General features: G+C 42.3%; 1 protein-coding gene across 2 annotated transcripts; it reads left to right on the forward strand.

Moving 5' to 3' along the window:
- The first annotated feature begins 1,198 nt into the window (after positions 1 to 1,198).
- Positions 1,199 to 14,237, forward strand: si:dkey-177p2.6 (cell division cycle-associated protein 4). 2 transcript variants are annotated; one of them, XR_006759192.2, is made up of 2 exons: positions 1,199 to 1,655; positions 4,198 to 4,698. XR_006759192.2 is itself a non-coding variant. In XM_014145037.3 (2 exons), exons 1-2 carry the CDS (start codon positions 1,516 to 1,518, stop codon positions 10,667 to 10,669), a joined length of 822 nt encoding a protein of 273 aa, XP_014000512.1. In that variant the 5' UTR covers positions 1,205 to 1,515; the 3' UTR covers positions 10,670 to 14,237. The 2 variants fall into 2 exon arrangements, 1 of the variants encoding a protein (XP_014000512.1); XM_014145037.3 differs by lacking the exon at positions 4,198 to 4,698 and adding an exon at positions 9,988 to 14,237 and having other exon boundaries at positions 1,205 to 1,655.
- The last annotated feature ends 3,067 nt before the right edge of the window (positions 14,238 to 17,304 follow it).

Genomic DNA, 17,304 nt, shown 5'->3' on the forward strand with positions numbered 1-17,304 from the left:
TAGGAGCTTGAGTTTGTTGTTTGATGACAGCAAAGGCTTTTTTTTATGGCAACCCTCCCAAACAACTTGTGGTTATGTAGGTGGCATCTGATCGTAGTTTTGGAGACATTCTGACCCCAAGACCCAACTAACGTCTGCAATTCTCCAGTTGTGATCCTTGGAGATGTTTTGGCCACTCGAACCATCCTCCTCACTGGGCGTGGGGTCAATATAGACACACGTCCTCTTCCAGGCTGATTGTTAACATCTCCAGTTGCTTTAAACTTCTTAATTATTGTCCTGATAGTGGAAATGTGCATTTTCAACCGTTGAGCTATTTTCTTATAGCCATTTCCTGATTTGTGCAGCTCAGCAACCTTTTGTGAAACATCATTACTGTATTCTCGGGTCTTTCCCATAGTGATGGATTACTTTGGGAACTTGGCCTGTGTGTCACCTCATATTTATACCCCAGTGAAATAGGAAATCATTGTTTATCGCTAATCACTCAGGTGAACTTAAAAACATAAAATATGAATGGGAATATACTTCAGTTAGATTTTACTCATAATAATTTATGGGGGTGCCAATAATTGTGGCACACGTTTCGTGGAGAGAAAAATATTTATTTCACATGTATTTTTTCCAATCATTTTACTTCAATTAAAGATGAGATTTTTGTGAATATTTTGAATGAAAGACCAAGAGGATAAACAACAAAGAAATGTTTTTCACAGCCCGTTTTGCTCATATTTACCAAGGGTGACAATATTATTGGAAGGGCACCGTAGGTCCGGTTTTTGATGCTGAACAACGCTTTACACGATGTACTCCATTACCCATCCCCGTACCTTTTCCCTGGCCACTACTGGTTATGTGAGCATGTATTTCTTGTGGATTGCACCTGGCAAGTCTGCAGGATACTGTATTCTGGAAAAGTGAAAATGATTCAAAACCTTAGATTGGCAAATACATTACACATTTTTCCTCAATCTTGCTCATCGCTATTGTTTTGTGCCAAAAACGTAAATGCCATTTGAATCGCCTTCTCTAGCTAGTACAGTACCTTCGTTCGGTCACGTTTCCAATATGTGAGAGCAAGGCGGCTAATTAGAACGAGAAGGTAGGGGCAGGGGTGGGGGGGAAGTGTACTCTGCCAATCAGACGTAGTTACTAGGCGGGCCTGAAATTTCATTCGACCAATCAAGGTTCTCCCACCTGACGACCGTCAATCAGCTGAGCCTCTTTCGGGTAGGTTCCACAATGTTGTAGCCAAAGTTTTGAACGGTAGTTCTTCAGTTAGCTAATAGCTAGTTCGATGTCTGCAATAGAGGACTTTGTCCAGGAATGGCCATACTTTTGGCAAGCATATTTCGACTTTCAAAGTCAGAGGATTTTATAATACGGCCTGTTAGCATAGCTAACAGTATATTTCTTGCTAGCTAGATGTATTTTAGTTGTTAGCAGTCGGTCACAGTTTTCCTACTTTGCTGTGGCGAGAAATTTAACTAGATAGTTAGTACAACACAACATGATATGGGCCAACGGGATATTGTATCCTACGAGACGTCGGTGAGAAGAAAAAGCAGAATTCGAACTGCCTCAATGTGTCGTTTGGATGTGGAATGTGCCGTGAAAGGACCTGAACAACATGTAAATGCCCTCCCTTCTTCAAGGTAATATACTTTATCCAATCAATATAATTGAATTGGTTTAGTACACTGTTTGTTGATGTTCGTAATTAAAAAATAAAAAACTCAGTTTAACTCTGCCACAAACTTCATAACTAACCTAGCTAACGTTAGCATAGCTAGCTAGCCACTTGTCTTTAGCCAAGTTCGCCTGCTACTGTGTACTTACTCTCATTTTCCTCCACAATAAGAAAAACACAACTTTTAAAAATATGATTTAGACATGCCAATGCCAAGTATATATCCTATCTATACCTGAAACATTAGTCGAATAACTAAACTAGTTAAATGAACTAACAGTAGCTAGCTAACTAACCACATTTCGCCGACCATAGGTAACTAACGTTAGCTCGAGTTGTATCGGGAACCAAAACGAACATTGTTTGAATCGATAACTGGCAGCAGAATTGCTAGCCTCTGTTACTATACATTGAGCGACTCCCTAGTTATGTTAATCGGTTGTTAATGTATTTGCCATTATGAAACGGAGACAAGGCGATTGTTGCGTTTTCACAACTAACGTTAACGTTAGTTCACGGAGTTAGTGTGCGCTGCTGCTGTGTAATGTGGGATGAACTTGGCTAGCTAGTGAACTGGGGGAGCGCCAGCAAGCAACGTTGGCCGACACATCTGAAATGTGGAGTTATCTAGGTAGCACGAGCCACTTCAACATAATGGTTTTGCATTTCTGCCTGCTGGTGCATCATGTAGTTATGTCTGACACTTGCAGATAATCGTAGCCAGTATGTTTTTTTCTTTGCCATAAAATTTGATTTGGCGAAATGTAATTTAGGTTTCTGCCCTACACTGTTGTCTCTGACTTGAAGCAAGAGGTGTGACAGGAGCCGGACAGAATATATCTTATTTAGCGAAGATGCAACATTATGCAGAAAAGCCTCTACAGTTGTTCAGACATGACTTGTGCATGTCAGTAATAAGAGGTCTCATGCTGTACTAGTGAAGTGGCCTTTCTGAAATGAGACTCAACAATTAATGGATATTGTTTTTGCTCTATTTCGACACTCAGAATCTGTGAGCATCTTCATGTGCCATGAGTGTCCTTAATGATGTATAAAACCAAGCAATTATCAACGACTTTTGACAATAATATTTGTTACATCTTCTCCAGGTTATTTACTAGGAGGAGAGTGGTAATGCCACAAATGTGTGTGTGATTTCCTCGGACACTTCAGAATGTAGGTAGGATGTTGCAGTGTTAGTTCCCCTCGACTGGATCTACATGCTCAACCCCAATGAAATCAGTAGGTGAGGACTTCTCCGTGTCTGGAAGAGTGACTAATCTGTTACCTAATGAACATGACTCATTTGTCAGGGTGGTTCCGCCACCCAGTGACAAATCTGTCCATATAAAGACTTCCGCCAGAGCTGTCTGTCCGTTTAGCTGTTCATTACTCTGATCCTACTCTGCTTATCAATGGTTGTCTCCGCCTCCTCTTCCCTTCCACTCCCCGGCCATTATCCCCACTGCACTTCCTCGTTTTTCTTTCTCCTCCCACTTTTGCCCACAGCCTACCCCTCCTTGCTCTCTCCTGGCCATATATCTGTTGCCTCCAGGGCTGAGAGAGAGGGGGAGTGAGTGTGTAGAATCGTGACTTCACTCATGTGCCACCGACGCAGGGATGTCCATAGAGTGGGCAGAAAAGAGGCAAGAGACACTGTTCTCCGTTTACAATTGGCTGACTGGTCCGTTGTTGTGTCAAGTTACAACCATTCCACATTTTCTGATGGATATTCTACATTTTAACTCAATCTTATGTCCTCCAATTTATTATCTTATTGAAAACTATTGAGTTGGCTCACTTGGCTGGGTTTTCCTACTCCATCATTTTTTCTTGTTTGAAAGTACCATAAAGCTTGGGACAGTCGTGCCCTTGGCACATGATTCCCCTGCCTGGGTAGCATTCCGGCCTCTACAGCCCCTACTCGTCTCCCCTGCATTTCACAAATTTACCTAAATGAAAAACAAAGTATTTAAGGAGAGTGGAACTGTCAGTAGTGTATCAACTCCCTGGCAAAAACTATTATCAAATCTTTAGTCACTGTTACTAGCTGACTACCACCCGGTACTCAACCTATACCTTAGACTGCCTCCCTATTTATGTACATAGTCATTGAACACTGGTCACTTTAATGTTTACATACTGTGTTTTACTCACTTCATATATGTATATACTGTATTCTAGTCATGGCTCATCTGATATAACTATTGCTATATACACGTTTTCTATTCATATACTGTCCATAATGTCTATACACACCATTATATACATATTTATATTCCGGACTCTGACATGGCTTGTTCTAATATTTCTGTTTGTTAATATGTTTTTCTTTTTGGGATTTACGTGTTAGGTATTACTGGAGCTAGGAACTTAAGCATTTCTCTGCACCCGCGATAACTGAAAAATACACTGTCTACGAGACCAATAAAATTGGATATGATTTACTAGATTTAGTTGCTAGTTTACCTGTCCACACTGAATCTTTTGAATCTTTTCTTCAACAGCCAGGGTCTACAACAGGGTTTCCAATTCTCGTCCTGGGGACCCCAGGGGGTGCTCGTTTTGGTTTTTGCACTGGCACTTCACAGCTGACTCAACTAATCATCAAGCTTTGATAACTTGAATCAGCTGTGTGCTGCTAGGGCAACAACCAAAACATGCACCCCCTGGGGTCCCCAGGACAGAGTTTGGGGAAACGCTGGTCTTCAAGGTCCTAGTTTCTGCCGAGTCCCCAACAACCGGAACATCCGGTTTTCAGGGGAAATGGAAAGAGCCTGTGATGCGACTTCCTCTTTTGGACGTTAAACAAGGCGAAACTCCATCTTAACTCCTCCTCCACATTTACTGGATTAGTTGAACCGTGCAGAAGAGAACCTCCCCAGACATTTTTATTTTCTTGTCAATACCAGTATTTAGGGGATCTACACTGAACAAAAGTATAAACGCAACATGTAAAGTGTTGGTCCTATGTTTCATGAGCTGAAATAAAATATCCCAGAAATGTTTCATGTGCTCAAAAAGCTTATTTCTCTCATTGTGCACATATTTGTTAACTTCCCTGTTAGTGAGCATTTCTGCTTTGCCAAGCGTGCAATTGACATGCTGACTGCAGGAATGTCCATCGTAATTGTTGCCAGAGAATCAAATTTTCATTTCTCTACCATAAGCCGCCTCCAATATTTTAGATAATTTGGCAGTATGTCCAACCGGTTTCACAACCACAGACAACGTGTGGTCGAGCGGTTTGCTGATATCAACATTGAACCCATGGTGGGGTTATGGTATGGGCATGCATAAGCTACGGATGGCGAACAATTTGTGTTTTATCAATGTCAATTTCAGTGCACAGAGATACCGTGACAAGACCTTGAAGCCCATTGTTGTGCCATTAATCCGCCGCCATCCCCTCATATTTCAGCGTGATAATGCACGGGCCCGTCGCAAGATTTTGTACACAATTCCTGGAAGCTGAAAATGTCAGTTCTTCCATGACCTGCATACTTACAGACATGTCACCCATTGAGCATGTTTGGGGTGCTCTGGATCAAAGTGTACGACAAGTGTACCAGTTCCCGCCAATATCCAGAAACTTCTTACAGCAATTGAAGAGTGGAACAACATTCCACAGGCCACAATCAACTGCCTGATCAACTCTATGCGAAGGAAATGTCGCGCTGCATGAGGCAAATGGTGGTCACGTCAGATACTGACTGGTTTTCTGATCCATGCCCCTTCCTTTTTTAAGGTACTGTATCTGTGACCAACAGATTAATATCTGTATTCCCAGTCATGTGAAATCCATAGATTAGGACCTAATGAATTTATTTCAATTAACCAATTTCCTTATATGAACTGTAACTCAGTAAAATCATTGAAATTGTTCCATGTTGTGTGTTTATTTTTGTTCAGTGTAGTTTCAGGTTTTTACGCCTGCTACGTTAGGTTAATGTCCAGAACACAGTCAGCACAGGAGCAAAAAATAATAATCTGAAAGAAGCATTTAGTCATTTGGCCAAAGTCTGCAACGGATTAAAATGAAGACCTCAGAGTAGGGGTGTCAAACTCATTCCAGTGTCTGAGGGTTTTTAGTTTTTCCTTTCAATTAGGACTTAGACAACCAGGAGATGGGAGTTCCTTACTGATTCATCAATAAAGTACAAGGGAGGAGTAAACCTGCAGACAGTCGTTCCTCCGTGGTATGAGTTTACACATGGTTTAGAGGATATCCTTATGTCCCGTTATATTTTCACAACGCTGAACTGTGAAGGGTTTACTTAAAATTCCCTGATGCTGCACTGCCAATATCTCTGCTCCAACAGTCCTCTCTCTGAATCTAGGCCTATGCATCATTTGTGCACAATCCGGTCTAGTCTCGGTCTCTAGCTCTGGGCCTCTCATCCGGTACTGTTGCCATGGTAAGTAGGCTGTGGTGAAACTGGCTTTATACAGAGGCCCTGTATAAAGAATAGCTCACTGCCTCAACTGCTTACATATGATGCACAGCTAGCTATTGCTCTGTTCAGAGTCCAAGTCACAGGTTTTTATCTGCAAATGAAAATCCACGTTACAACCGTGTAGTGCTAGGGAATTTTAATGGAATAAGTTTGTTTTTCAAATTTGATTTCATGTGTTGGAACAAGTTAGCAGTCCAGTTAACATCACATTTATCACCCAGGAGCTTGGGTGTAATCCCCACTGGGATGCTGCCTTTCTCCGTCTTGTTTTCACTGCAAAAATCACAGGATTGAATTAATTGGGCAGAGACATCATTGATACGATTTGTTGGACTCATTCCGTTTATATACTTTTTTGCTGCCAGACACAGGCTGCAGACTTCAGTTTCACCACCCATGTTTACAGTGTTACCTATGTCTTTCAGATACCTCAAAAGCACAGAGCTATAATCTATTCCTCAGCCTATGACTGTTTTGTGAACACCTAGCATATAGGGCAGGTTTGTAAGGAGCACTGCTCTTTGTGGTGGCGTATGCAGTTATGTAACCACTGGCCTCAGACGTGTAATTGGACCACTGCCTCCACACACAAACGTTGAAGCAACACTGCACAGTACAGCACCCTGAAGGTGGAAAAGGATACGTTTAGATTAGAAGACGGCAGTACATAAAACGTATTTGAATACCAGCTGTTCTTCATTTGTTACTCATCTTTTAAGTTCACTATTGACTTTATTAAAAAGATCATACTTATGTTGTGCAATGGCATTCCTTGCCACACTACCCTCAGTCAGTCATTCCCATTGCTGCTGCCTCTGCTGTAGAGGAGACCAGTGTGCACTGAGACCTGCGGAGGCTGCATGCAACCAGACATCCAAGTGATGGATCAGTTGTGAATGCAGAACTGCCTACAGCACGGAGTAGGCTGCTACAGCCCGGCTTCCTGTCGACGCCCCCTCAGCGCCAACACCACACACTGATTGGAAGAGAGGCGGTGCTCCAGGAACAGAGGGAGAGCGGAGAGCTCATCATATTGGCTGCATGCTGTGATCAAGGAATCACTGCAGAGGTAGCTCCTGTAATAGCTGTAATTATTATACAGTGTACACAGACAGTAGGAGATACGGCAAATCAAATGGTTGTTCCAGCGTTTTACTTCTGCCATTTACCCAACCTGTGTGTGGTGATTCTGCTCATTGTGCAAATAGAGAGTGAAAGGCGATGTGATGTGGACCGCTCTGTCAGCCAGTGCTCCGTCCTCAGACATGCTCTTGGGCTGACACTCAGGCAGGATAGATGGATATGGATCGTCATGGTGACTAGCAAGTCTAGCACCGTACTCCCAACACTGCCTCGTTCCCACTGAGACGAGCGGGCCATGTGACCTACGTGCAGCGCTAGCTAGCGCCACAGCTCTCGTTCATGCTGCAGCAACCACTACAGCCAACAGGGTTTTTCCGTCTTCCCTGTGGAATGGACAGGGTTTTAGAAATATACAGTGCATTCGTAAAGTATTCAGACCCATTTTTCCACATTTGGTTTCATTACAGCCTTATTCTAAAATGTATTTAATTATCTACACATGATGACAAAGTGAAAACAGGTTTTTAGAAATGTTCGCAAATGTTTAAAACAGATACGTAAATAAGGTAAGTATTCAGACCCTTTACTATGAGACTCAATTGAGTTCTGTTGCATCCTGTTTCCATTGATCATCCTTGGAGTCCACCTGTGTGGTAAATTCAATTGATTGGACATGATTTGGAAAGGCTCACGCCTGTCTAAATAAGGTCCCACAGTTGACTGTCCATGTCAGAGCAAAAACCAAGCCATTAAGGTCGAAGAAATTGTCCGTAGCGCTCCGAGACAGAAATGTGTCGAGGCACAGGGGAAGGGTACCAAGAACAGTGGCCTCCATCATTCTTAAAAATTTGAAGAAGTTTGGAACCACCAAGACTCTTCCTGGAGCTGGCCACCCAGCCAAATGGAGTAATCAGGAGGTGACCAAGACCCCAATGGTCACTCTGACAGAGTTCCTCTGTGGAGATGGGAGAACCTTCCAGAAGAACAACCATCTCTGCAGCTCTCCACCAATCAGGCCTGTATGGTAGAGTGGCCAGACTGAAGCCCCACGCCTCAGTAAAAGGCACATGACAGCCCGCTTGGAGTTTGCCAAAAGGCACCTAAAGGACTATCAGACCATGAGAAACAAGATTCTCTGGTCTGATGAAACCAAGATTGATCTCTTTGGCCTGTATGCCAAGTGTCACCTCTGGAGGAAAACTGTCACCATCCCAACGGTGAAGCATGGTGGTGGCAGCATTATGCTGTAGGTATTTTCTTCAGTGGCAGGGACTGGGAGACTAGTCAGGATTGAGGGGAAAGATGAACAGAGCAAAGTACAGAGATTCCTTTTGAAAACCTGCTCCAGAGTTCTCGGGACCTCAGACTGGGGTGAAGGTTTATCCTCCAACAGGACAACGACCCTAAGCACACAGCCAAGACAACACAGGAGTCTCTGAATGTCCTTGAGTGGCCCAGCCAGCCGGGACTTGAACCCGATCGAACATCTGTTATCGACCTGAAAATAGCTGTGCAGCAAAGCTCCCCATCCCACTTTGACAGAGCTTGAGTGGATCTGCAGGGCAGAATGGGAGAAATTCCTCTAATACAGGTGTGCCAAGCTTGTAGCATTATACCCAAGAAGAATCAAGGCTGTAATCGCTGCCAAAGGTTCTTCAGCGAAGTACTGAGTAAAGGGTCTGAATACTTACAGAAATGTGATATAGATTTTTTTTTTTTTTATACATTTGCAAACATTTCTAAAAACCTGTTTTTACTTTGTCATTATGGGGTATTGTGTGTAGATTGAGGGGGGGAAAACACTATTTAATTTTAGAATAAGGATGTAACGTAACAAAGTGGAAGTCAAGGGGTCTGATTACTTTCAGATATAGACGGTCCATGAATCGGCATATGCTAACGTGAGTAGATCACATTGAAATCAATGGTCGCAGTCTTTAGTTATTTTTGTATGAAAAAAAATAATATTCAAACACTACAAACATCAATGACATCACATCTGTTCAGACCCACATGCTCACAATCCCAGCTCCTGCATCACTCTCTGCCACATGACCTCAAATTGCACCATTTTGTTTCTCTCCTTCACCCCACACAATTTCAACATTTTAGATAAAGCATTTGACCTTTCTGTTGTCAAATTGAGGATTGGTTTGATTTTCCAGTTTTAAGTGTTTTTTTTCTCCAAAGTTGATATGAGAAGTATTGTCAAACCCATCGGGTATCTCACTGCACCCTCATGCTATTTCTTGAAATATGCAGACAGATGGATTAAAAGTTCTTTGACATTGTAATAGTTCTGACAGACAACTTTAACTCTGCCCTTAACTTTTGGACTTTATAGCATTCCTAGACTGCATGGATTATTGAGTCATTGTTAGTTTTACATTTGACATGCTGTTGTACTGTAGAAATTGTGATAAAAAAAAAAAAAAACGTTTTATTTTAGTTCATACTGGATTAAGTGTACATTTTCATTAACTCTAATTTCGTTAGTTATTGTTTTACCTCAGTGGACTGGACTGTCTAACCAAAGATGGTGGCTAAATAAAGATGTCCCACTCAAGCCAAAGACCATTGGAGAAAGAATTGTCACAATTCCAGTCTGCTTAAGAGGTGGCTCTCCCATAGGCATCATTGCATTAGCAGCTGGGTCTGTTCTGCTTAGTTTTAATTGACTTAGTCTAATTGTTCCTGAAGCAGGAAAAAGGGAGCTTCCTCTTCTCTAACATCCTTTTCTTCCTTTTCCCTCTACAGGTACATGGTGGGCCGTGGGGTGAAACGTAAGCTTAGTGACTGTGAGGGTCAGATGCTGGACCTGCCCTACCCCCAGCAGAGGCAGCTGGTGCTGGACCTGTGCCTGGATAAACTCCAGAGTTGCCAGCGCCGAGCTGAACCCAGCCTGCACCGCTCGGTGCTGCTGGCTAACACTCTGCGCCAGATTCAACTGGAGATGAGGCAGGAGGGAGACCCGCATCCGGAGTCCCCCCCTCCAGCCCCCGCCACACCGCGCCACTCCCCGGATCTGCCGCCCGTGCCCTCGGACTGTACCTCCACCCCAGTGGCCGCGCTCTCATCCTCACTGCCGTGTGACGACGACGACGCACAGTCAACCTGCACAGAGCTCCCCAAGGGACCGGGGTCGGAGGACGGCGGCAAGTCGCCGGATCTGCTGTTTGGATCCTTTGAAATCACCAACTCCACCAGCTACCTGTCGGACCTGCAGCTGGACGACATTTTTGAGGACATTGACACATCCATGTACGACCCGTCAGACTTCTCTGTTCTGCCCTGCCCCCCTCCTAGAGGGAGCAGCGGAGCCTCCTTGGGGAATGACTATAACCTCAAAGCATTCTCCACCTGCACCACCTCCAGCAGCACTCTGCAAATGTGTCTCAACGACCTCGACCACATCATGGAGATCCTGGTGCGCTCTTGACTGATTGGCACCACATTTTATGAGCTGGGGGTGGGAAGAATGACTTGATTTTTTTATGTCTCTATTTTCATACAAAGAACTTGTTATATTTATACAAAAAAACTGATGGATACCTGCCTGATACACTTCTACTGTATGATAATGCACATTTTTGGTGGCCCGCTGAGGCCATCTTCTTTCCTATAGCAAGATGAAATGAATATGCAGGGACTTAAAGCAAGAAACACAAGTATTACCATTGAGACATTTATACTGGATGGTTATTCACCAGTGCATTCTTCGTGGGGGGGAGGAATGACAACCTGTGGAACAAGGTGATGAAAAGGACATTGGGGGTGGATTCCATTAAGTATTTCTGGAGCATTACAATAATTTATCAAGAATTAATGAGATAGGACTTATTCAATACTCACTACCTCTCTCTAAAACTAAGAGCTCTGTCTCACTATTCAAAGAGATTCATGAACTCGCCGCTTCACTAATTTTGTATTTCGATTGGTCTTGTTCCTTTAACATAGAAAACTGGTGATTGTCAATAATGCAGATTTAACACCAGAAAGAATGCCTTCCTGCCGATATGAAACTCAAAACATAGCCGATAATTCCATGTTACACTGATGCCTTGTCCATCCATTTTGGTCATTTTAATCAGATGGTAGCGGACAACAAAATAATCAGCACTAGATTTTGATGAATATTTGTTTTGAGAATCTTGAGGATATTGAGTTGATTACTTGGAATGATCAGTGTGTTTTTGTTACAGACTCTAGAATAGAAAATGCATGCATTTCAGCATTTAGTGGTTTGTCTCATTGAAGAACTGTACAATTTGAGTACTCTGTATTCCCCCCCCCCCCCCACTAACGGTTGTAAGAAAGAAAAATGCAGATGCCGTCGTATCCCTCTAAAGAACATAGTGCCTATAACGGAGGATGAAGACAGGTGATGGTGGAACTGCCCACTGTGGCCCCGCACATGGACACTAGCCTATGAAAAGGCGACAACCTGTGAGTTATTTCTCTAAGTAATTTATTTTTGATGTGGTACTCAGTCCTGAAAAGAAGCCATTCTGCCAGGTGTGGGCACATCTGCATTTAACCCTTCACACTCCCCTCGCCTAAGACTGGACTGACACTGCAAAAAAGTAGACCTTGGATGTCGGTGCCTCGTGCTATGGTCGAGACTACGGTGTCCTAATGTTGAGTGAAACCGTCAGCCATCCGGTAGAATCCTCATCCAACATTTTGTTCTCTCGGAATCGCCTTTTCTCTTACAACAGACTGCGGGGTTGGACTCTACTCCCAAGAAAATGCAAGTCATGGATACAGATGTAGGATCTTAATTTGATCTCTCTCTGTTTCAGGATAACTTTCTTGCAATGCAGGAAATTTGTATTGTATTTGGGGTTTAAAAAGGCTTCTGATGTTTAATTTCCACTTTGGAATTTCAGACTTGATTTTCCCTTAAGTATCAACCCCTACAAAAATGTCCAGTAATTATAATTCACATTTCTTGTTGATGCAGGATTATTTTGCTTCTGTCGCAAACTGGCGCAAATTACGATCCTACATGTGTAGGTAGTGAAAGGAGTTGCGTAACAAAAGGGTTGCCAGCTAGAGCCATTCCAAAAGTTACAGGATGCCATAACTCTTAAGGCGCTGATGGGACATCCCCACTAACTCTTAGCTCCTTCTGTCTAAGGGTCATACCTGTGCTGAGGGACTGTCCTGTATTGCTTGCAGGCTGTTTTCCCCTGAGACTGGAGAGAGGGGGGAGGGGCAGTAGCTCATCATGTGGAGACCCTTGCTTGTGGAAAAGGCTACACAGTTTCACAACAGCTGGTATGTGTGTGTCTCTGTGTATGCCAAGCTCTGTCCCCCAAAAGGGGCCCCCTTTTTCTGTCAGCCAATAAGAATGCTGAGGGAGGGGCTTTGTCAGCCTGTATGAAAGTGAATAACAAATGTAAGCAGCTAGATGCAGTTCCTTTTCTCACTGTGGTATGTGTTCCCTTCCTTGGCTCTTTTCACTGTTTATAACCAAGGGTTTGCACAATTTGACAACTTCTGTTGTCCGTTAGTTCAACACCGTGTATCCACAATTTATCATGGATCATGTGACTAAAACGGAATTCTTGTCTGCATTGATCCACATATTCTGAAATAGGCTGATTTTTAGATAAGAGATTGGGACACAGGCTCCCGGCACTCTGTGGTGAAGCTCTCAAAGTAAACAAGTCCCTGGTGTTGATGCTCTGCCGTTGACACAGAGACCCCTCCCGTCCTTCCAAAACCCCAGCACGACTGCACACAGACCCCACCCTGAACATCATAACACATGGTACAATAAAACCAAGGAGGCTTATTTATCACACCATCTGCATTCTTCAGTGGGCCCTCCCTACTCACTGCTGAGAGCTGTGCATCGAATGAGTTGAGAATTTCTAAGCTTTGTAAGCTTTTTCTTGTACATATTTGTATTTATACATTTTCCTGTGTGATTGTTTATTTTGATGACCGCATTGAGATAATATATTGCATTTATTTAAGTAACTGGTCTGGGGGTTTTGTAGCAGAGTTCAGGACCCATTTTATTTTCATCGAAGAGGTAGTATTGTGAAAACCTGTCTGTAAATATTTGTTGCGGATCATGAAGAGATTGATATTTTAGATGTAACTGGGCCTACCTTTCGTGTCTACGATGGGATTCTAACAAAGTCTAGATGAAGAATACTATGGATCAGGCAGTTTTAAAACTGGCAGCTTTTCACACTGTTTTCAGCCTGCAGACACTTTGCGAAGTTTAACCAAAATATGAAATTGGCAGTACAAGTGGTACATCTACGTTTGTATAACCAATCAATATCCCTGGATTGAGCAATGGAATAGGCTAACGTGATGGCCTGTCTAATATTCTGGCCAGTTATGTAACTCACTAGCCCTCTGGTTCTTAGAAGATGTTTTGGAGATTTGTACCAAACGTGAAAGGACTGCAATCCCACTTTCACTCGGCAGACTCCTAAGCTAACGGTCCGAATGCTTAAAATGAAGTGTGGAAAGGAGTAAATAAAGAGCTGTTATAGCACATCTTTAAGTAGCCTAAGTGTTCCATTGACTTTTTTCATGTCTTCTCTGCAGTTTGCAAGGAGTTGCACTCTGTAGGGTGTTGACAAACCAATGTGAACTAATACTGATGTTGTTCTCTTGATAAAGAACAATGTCACAAAGATCTATTTGTTAGAAAGGACTCTTTTTAATACTGAGAGGTCGACAAACACTTCACTTTTGGAATGGTCTTACTAGAGTTGGAGCATTACACAATGGACGAGGTGGAGTCCATCTCTTACATCTTTTGGGTTTTTACCACTTGTGTGGGTGACCCTTCTGGAGTCAAGTTATTTTCAAAAACATTCTACTGAAAACCAGAGTGCTTCAGAATTATCACTTTTGTCCCAAGTGCAATATGAGTGTTTGTTGGTGATCTATATTTAGTAGAAATGTCTAACATTTTGTTTTTATACTCTATGCAATACTATAGCAATTCAGTAAGTGAATAAAATGCAAAAGAGGAATGTCTTGGATTTCTTCATTTTTGTCCATATCAGTGCAGTGCAATAGTTGGCTCTTAACACAAGTGATATGATCAGCTTTTTATCAGGAAAAATACAAAAGATAATGGAACAGGAGTTTCCTGGCGTCATTAGGCCAGCCAGAACAGCAGGGAAAAACAAGACTTGTCAGTGACTGACTGCCTGCCCCCTTGTGGTCAGATCTAAATCAAATATGAAACCAGGAGTAGTGTTTTCCTCATCAAAGGCAACCACTGAGAAAAGGAGGGAATTCATCATAGGGATAGTGTTGTAATGGTTGTAAAGCATCTTGGCAGATATAAAGCCAATATTTGCGAGGATGCAAAAGGTCTAGTTCATATACATGATGCTGATCCATCTGGGGCTCCCGTGTGGCGCAGCTAAGACACTGCTTCTCAGTGCTAGAGGTGTCACTACAGACCCTGGTTCGATTCCAGGCTGTATCACAACTGGCTGTGATTGGGAGTCCCATAGGGCGGCGCACAATTGTCTCAGCATCGTTAGGGTTTGGTAGTCATTGTAAATAAGAATGTTATTAATTGACTTGCCTATTTAAATAAATACATCTGCTTCTTATCTCTTTATGTAAGACCCACCACACAACCTTAATCAGTTTTCCCTAAATTAAGTATGAAAGCTTATCCTACATTGCAGATTCTGTTGAATATGCTGACGGACAGGAAAGGCATCAAAATGACTTGAACACATTTCTATGGTGGCTCTCTCACCCTGTGCAGAGGAAGCCCTCAGAGGTATGGCTGACGGTTAAGGGGAAAAACTGCATCTGGATTAAACCTCCCCTCAGACTCTCTGTGTACACCCTGGAGTGCCACTGAGGAAGCTCCCTGTTTGTAGTCAGCATTTGAAATGACAGCATTTGCAAATGCAGCATTTTCTTACAGCTTCAGATTTCCTTTCAAATTCTGGTGCATCATATTGCTCTCCCAAAAATTGGGAGAAATAGGTATGAACCCCTGCTGGCTCATCCAGATTTTGGTGTGAAAATGACCCACCGTCAATTTGAAGTTGCATGTTGTGAGTTCGGCAAAGGACTTGGCATACTGCAAAGATACAGACGACAAAATATAATACCTGTGCCCTCTGTTTTCATCAAGACCCAGTAAGTCACTAAACACGTTTGTCCATGTGGAATTACCACAGGTTAACATGAATCAAGTTCCTCTGAGTGACTCCATAAGGGAACTATTTTAGGTTCTCTGAAGAACCCTTTGCAGAAGGTTGAACCTAGAACTTCTGTGGAGGAGGGTTCTTCCTAAAACCGTTTATGAACGCAACACAATTTTGCTTAGGACCCCCAAAAGGCTAGGGCCGGTTCTGACTGCATGTGTGGGTAAACAGAGCCACCGCAGCCCCTCATGATGAGTTCAGATTTCATTTGTGGTCTGCCTGTTTAAAGGCAGCCTCAGACTCCTTTCTATTGTACTCTCTGTTCAATGATATCACAGAAAATACTAATTTGAAATGAATAAATATTAGCAAAGATATCGAATGTCAGTACGGTAAATGTACAATTATTAATGAAGGGAATGCCAGATAGATACGTACAAATATTCCAATGTGGGGATAGGTGTGAGTTTAAAACATTCTATCTTTTTAAATGTATCAGATTACTCAAACTCCTGTTAAAGTTTAAACACTGAGGTAAACACTAATGCTCAGGCACTATTTAAAAGAAAGGAAATGACAAAAAGGAATATTCAAATTCAGATGGGTTCTATGTACAACCCTTCTTGCCTTAAAAAAAACAACAAAGAACTTTGGTCTCAAAAGGTTTCTTCAGATTAAAACAGTTCTTGGTAGAACCCTATACCTTAGCAAATAACCCTTTTTTTTCTGAGTGTAGGGAAGTTCAAGGTAGCATAGAGCATAATCCCACTCAACATTCAATCTCTTGCATACACAACACATATCACACACATTAATAATGTAAAGTCATGTGGTGTGATGGTATGTGGTGCTGTTAGCCACCTGGAGAGTGCAAACACATCCTGAGGATGAGGGGAATATTCTGTTCTTTGCCAATGCTATTGCACCCACGTGCCGTTTAATTTCAAAAGCACCCACAAAGCATACCGTAGTTACCAATTTCATAGAGGAATCTATACACTGTGATGGTTCAGGCTGGATGTTAGATCAAATATGAGCATCCAGTACATAGAAACATAGGGAATAACAAACTGATGTGGTTTCCTAATTAAATCAGGAAACATACACTCACTGTGAACTAGGAGAATTGTTAAAGGCTCTCCGAGAATCATCATGGTGACTCGTGTTTCATTACTACCACAGACAATTACATATAACCCCACAGCACAACCTAGTGGACAAAATGCAAACATGCAGAGCTTGAATTACAAAACATTCCACACTGTGCAACTCCAAAACCTAAAAATATCCCACATGTGCTGCTTTACAAAAGACAGGATGAATTCCATGTTGAAAATGTAGGTCTTACTCATAGTCCACACAACACAGCAAGATTAAAAAGAATACAAAGAGAATAAAAAGCTTATTTCGCCAGGAAAATATATGCATCTTAAGGTATTCCAACTACAGTTTGGTATTTCTACTAAATGTTTCCCTGCTCAAGTTAAATAAGCAATACTGTGCTCACAGTGAAGCAATCACAGTGTTTTGGCTCTGTACTCCATTAGTTTAGATATGAGATCAGATGATGAATATGAGGCAAATGTACAAAATGTCAGCTTTTATTCGAGGTTATTAAAATGGCTTTGAACGTTTTAGGGAACCAAAACTGTTTGATGACAGGCTGACAGGTGTCTCATGTTGGTAGGGTGTGTCCTGTTGCATTGATTGAGCATGCTTAGAAGAGGTGATAGTGTTAACCTACTAAACTCAAAAAAAGAACGTCCTCTCACTGTCAATTGCGTTTATTTTCAGCAAACTAAAGACGTGTAAATATTTGTATAAACATAAGATTCAACAACAGACATAAACTGAACAAGTTCCACAGACATGTGACTAACAGAAATTGATGAATGTGTCCCTGAACAAAGGCGGGGGGTCA

The sequence above is a fragment of the Salmo salar genome, chromosome 15 (genome assembly GCF_965601325.2).
Source record: "Salmo salar chromosome 15, fSalSal1, whole genome shotgun sequence".
Taxonomy (NCBI): domain Eukaryota; kingdom Metazoa; phylum Chordata; class Actinopteri; order Salmoniformes; family Salmonidae; genus Salmo; species Salmo salar.

Bases quoted from the DNA above. Each gene is read 5' to 3' on its own strand.
- si:dkey-177p2.6 (XM_014145037.3), top strand. From the start codon at position 1,516: ATGGGCCAACGGGATATTGTATCCTACGAGACGTCGGTGAGAAGAAAA. The intron at 1,656-9,987 runs GTAATATACTTT...TTCCCTCTACAG, and splicing joins AATGCCCTCCCTTCTTCAAG to GTACATGGTGGGCCGTGGGG.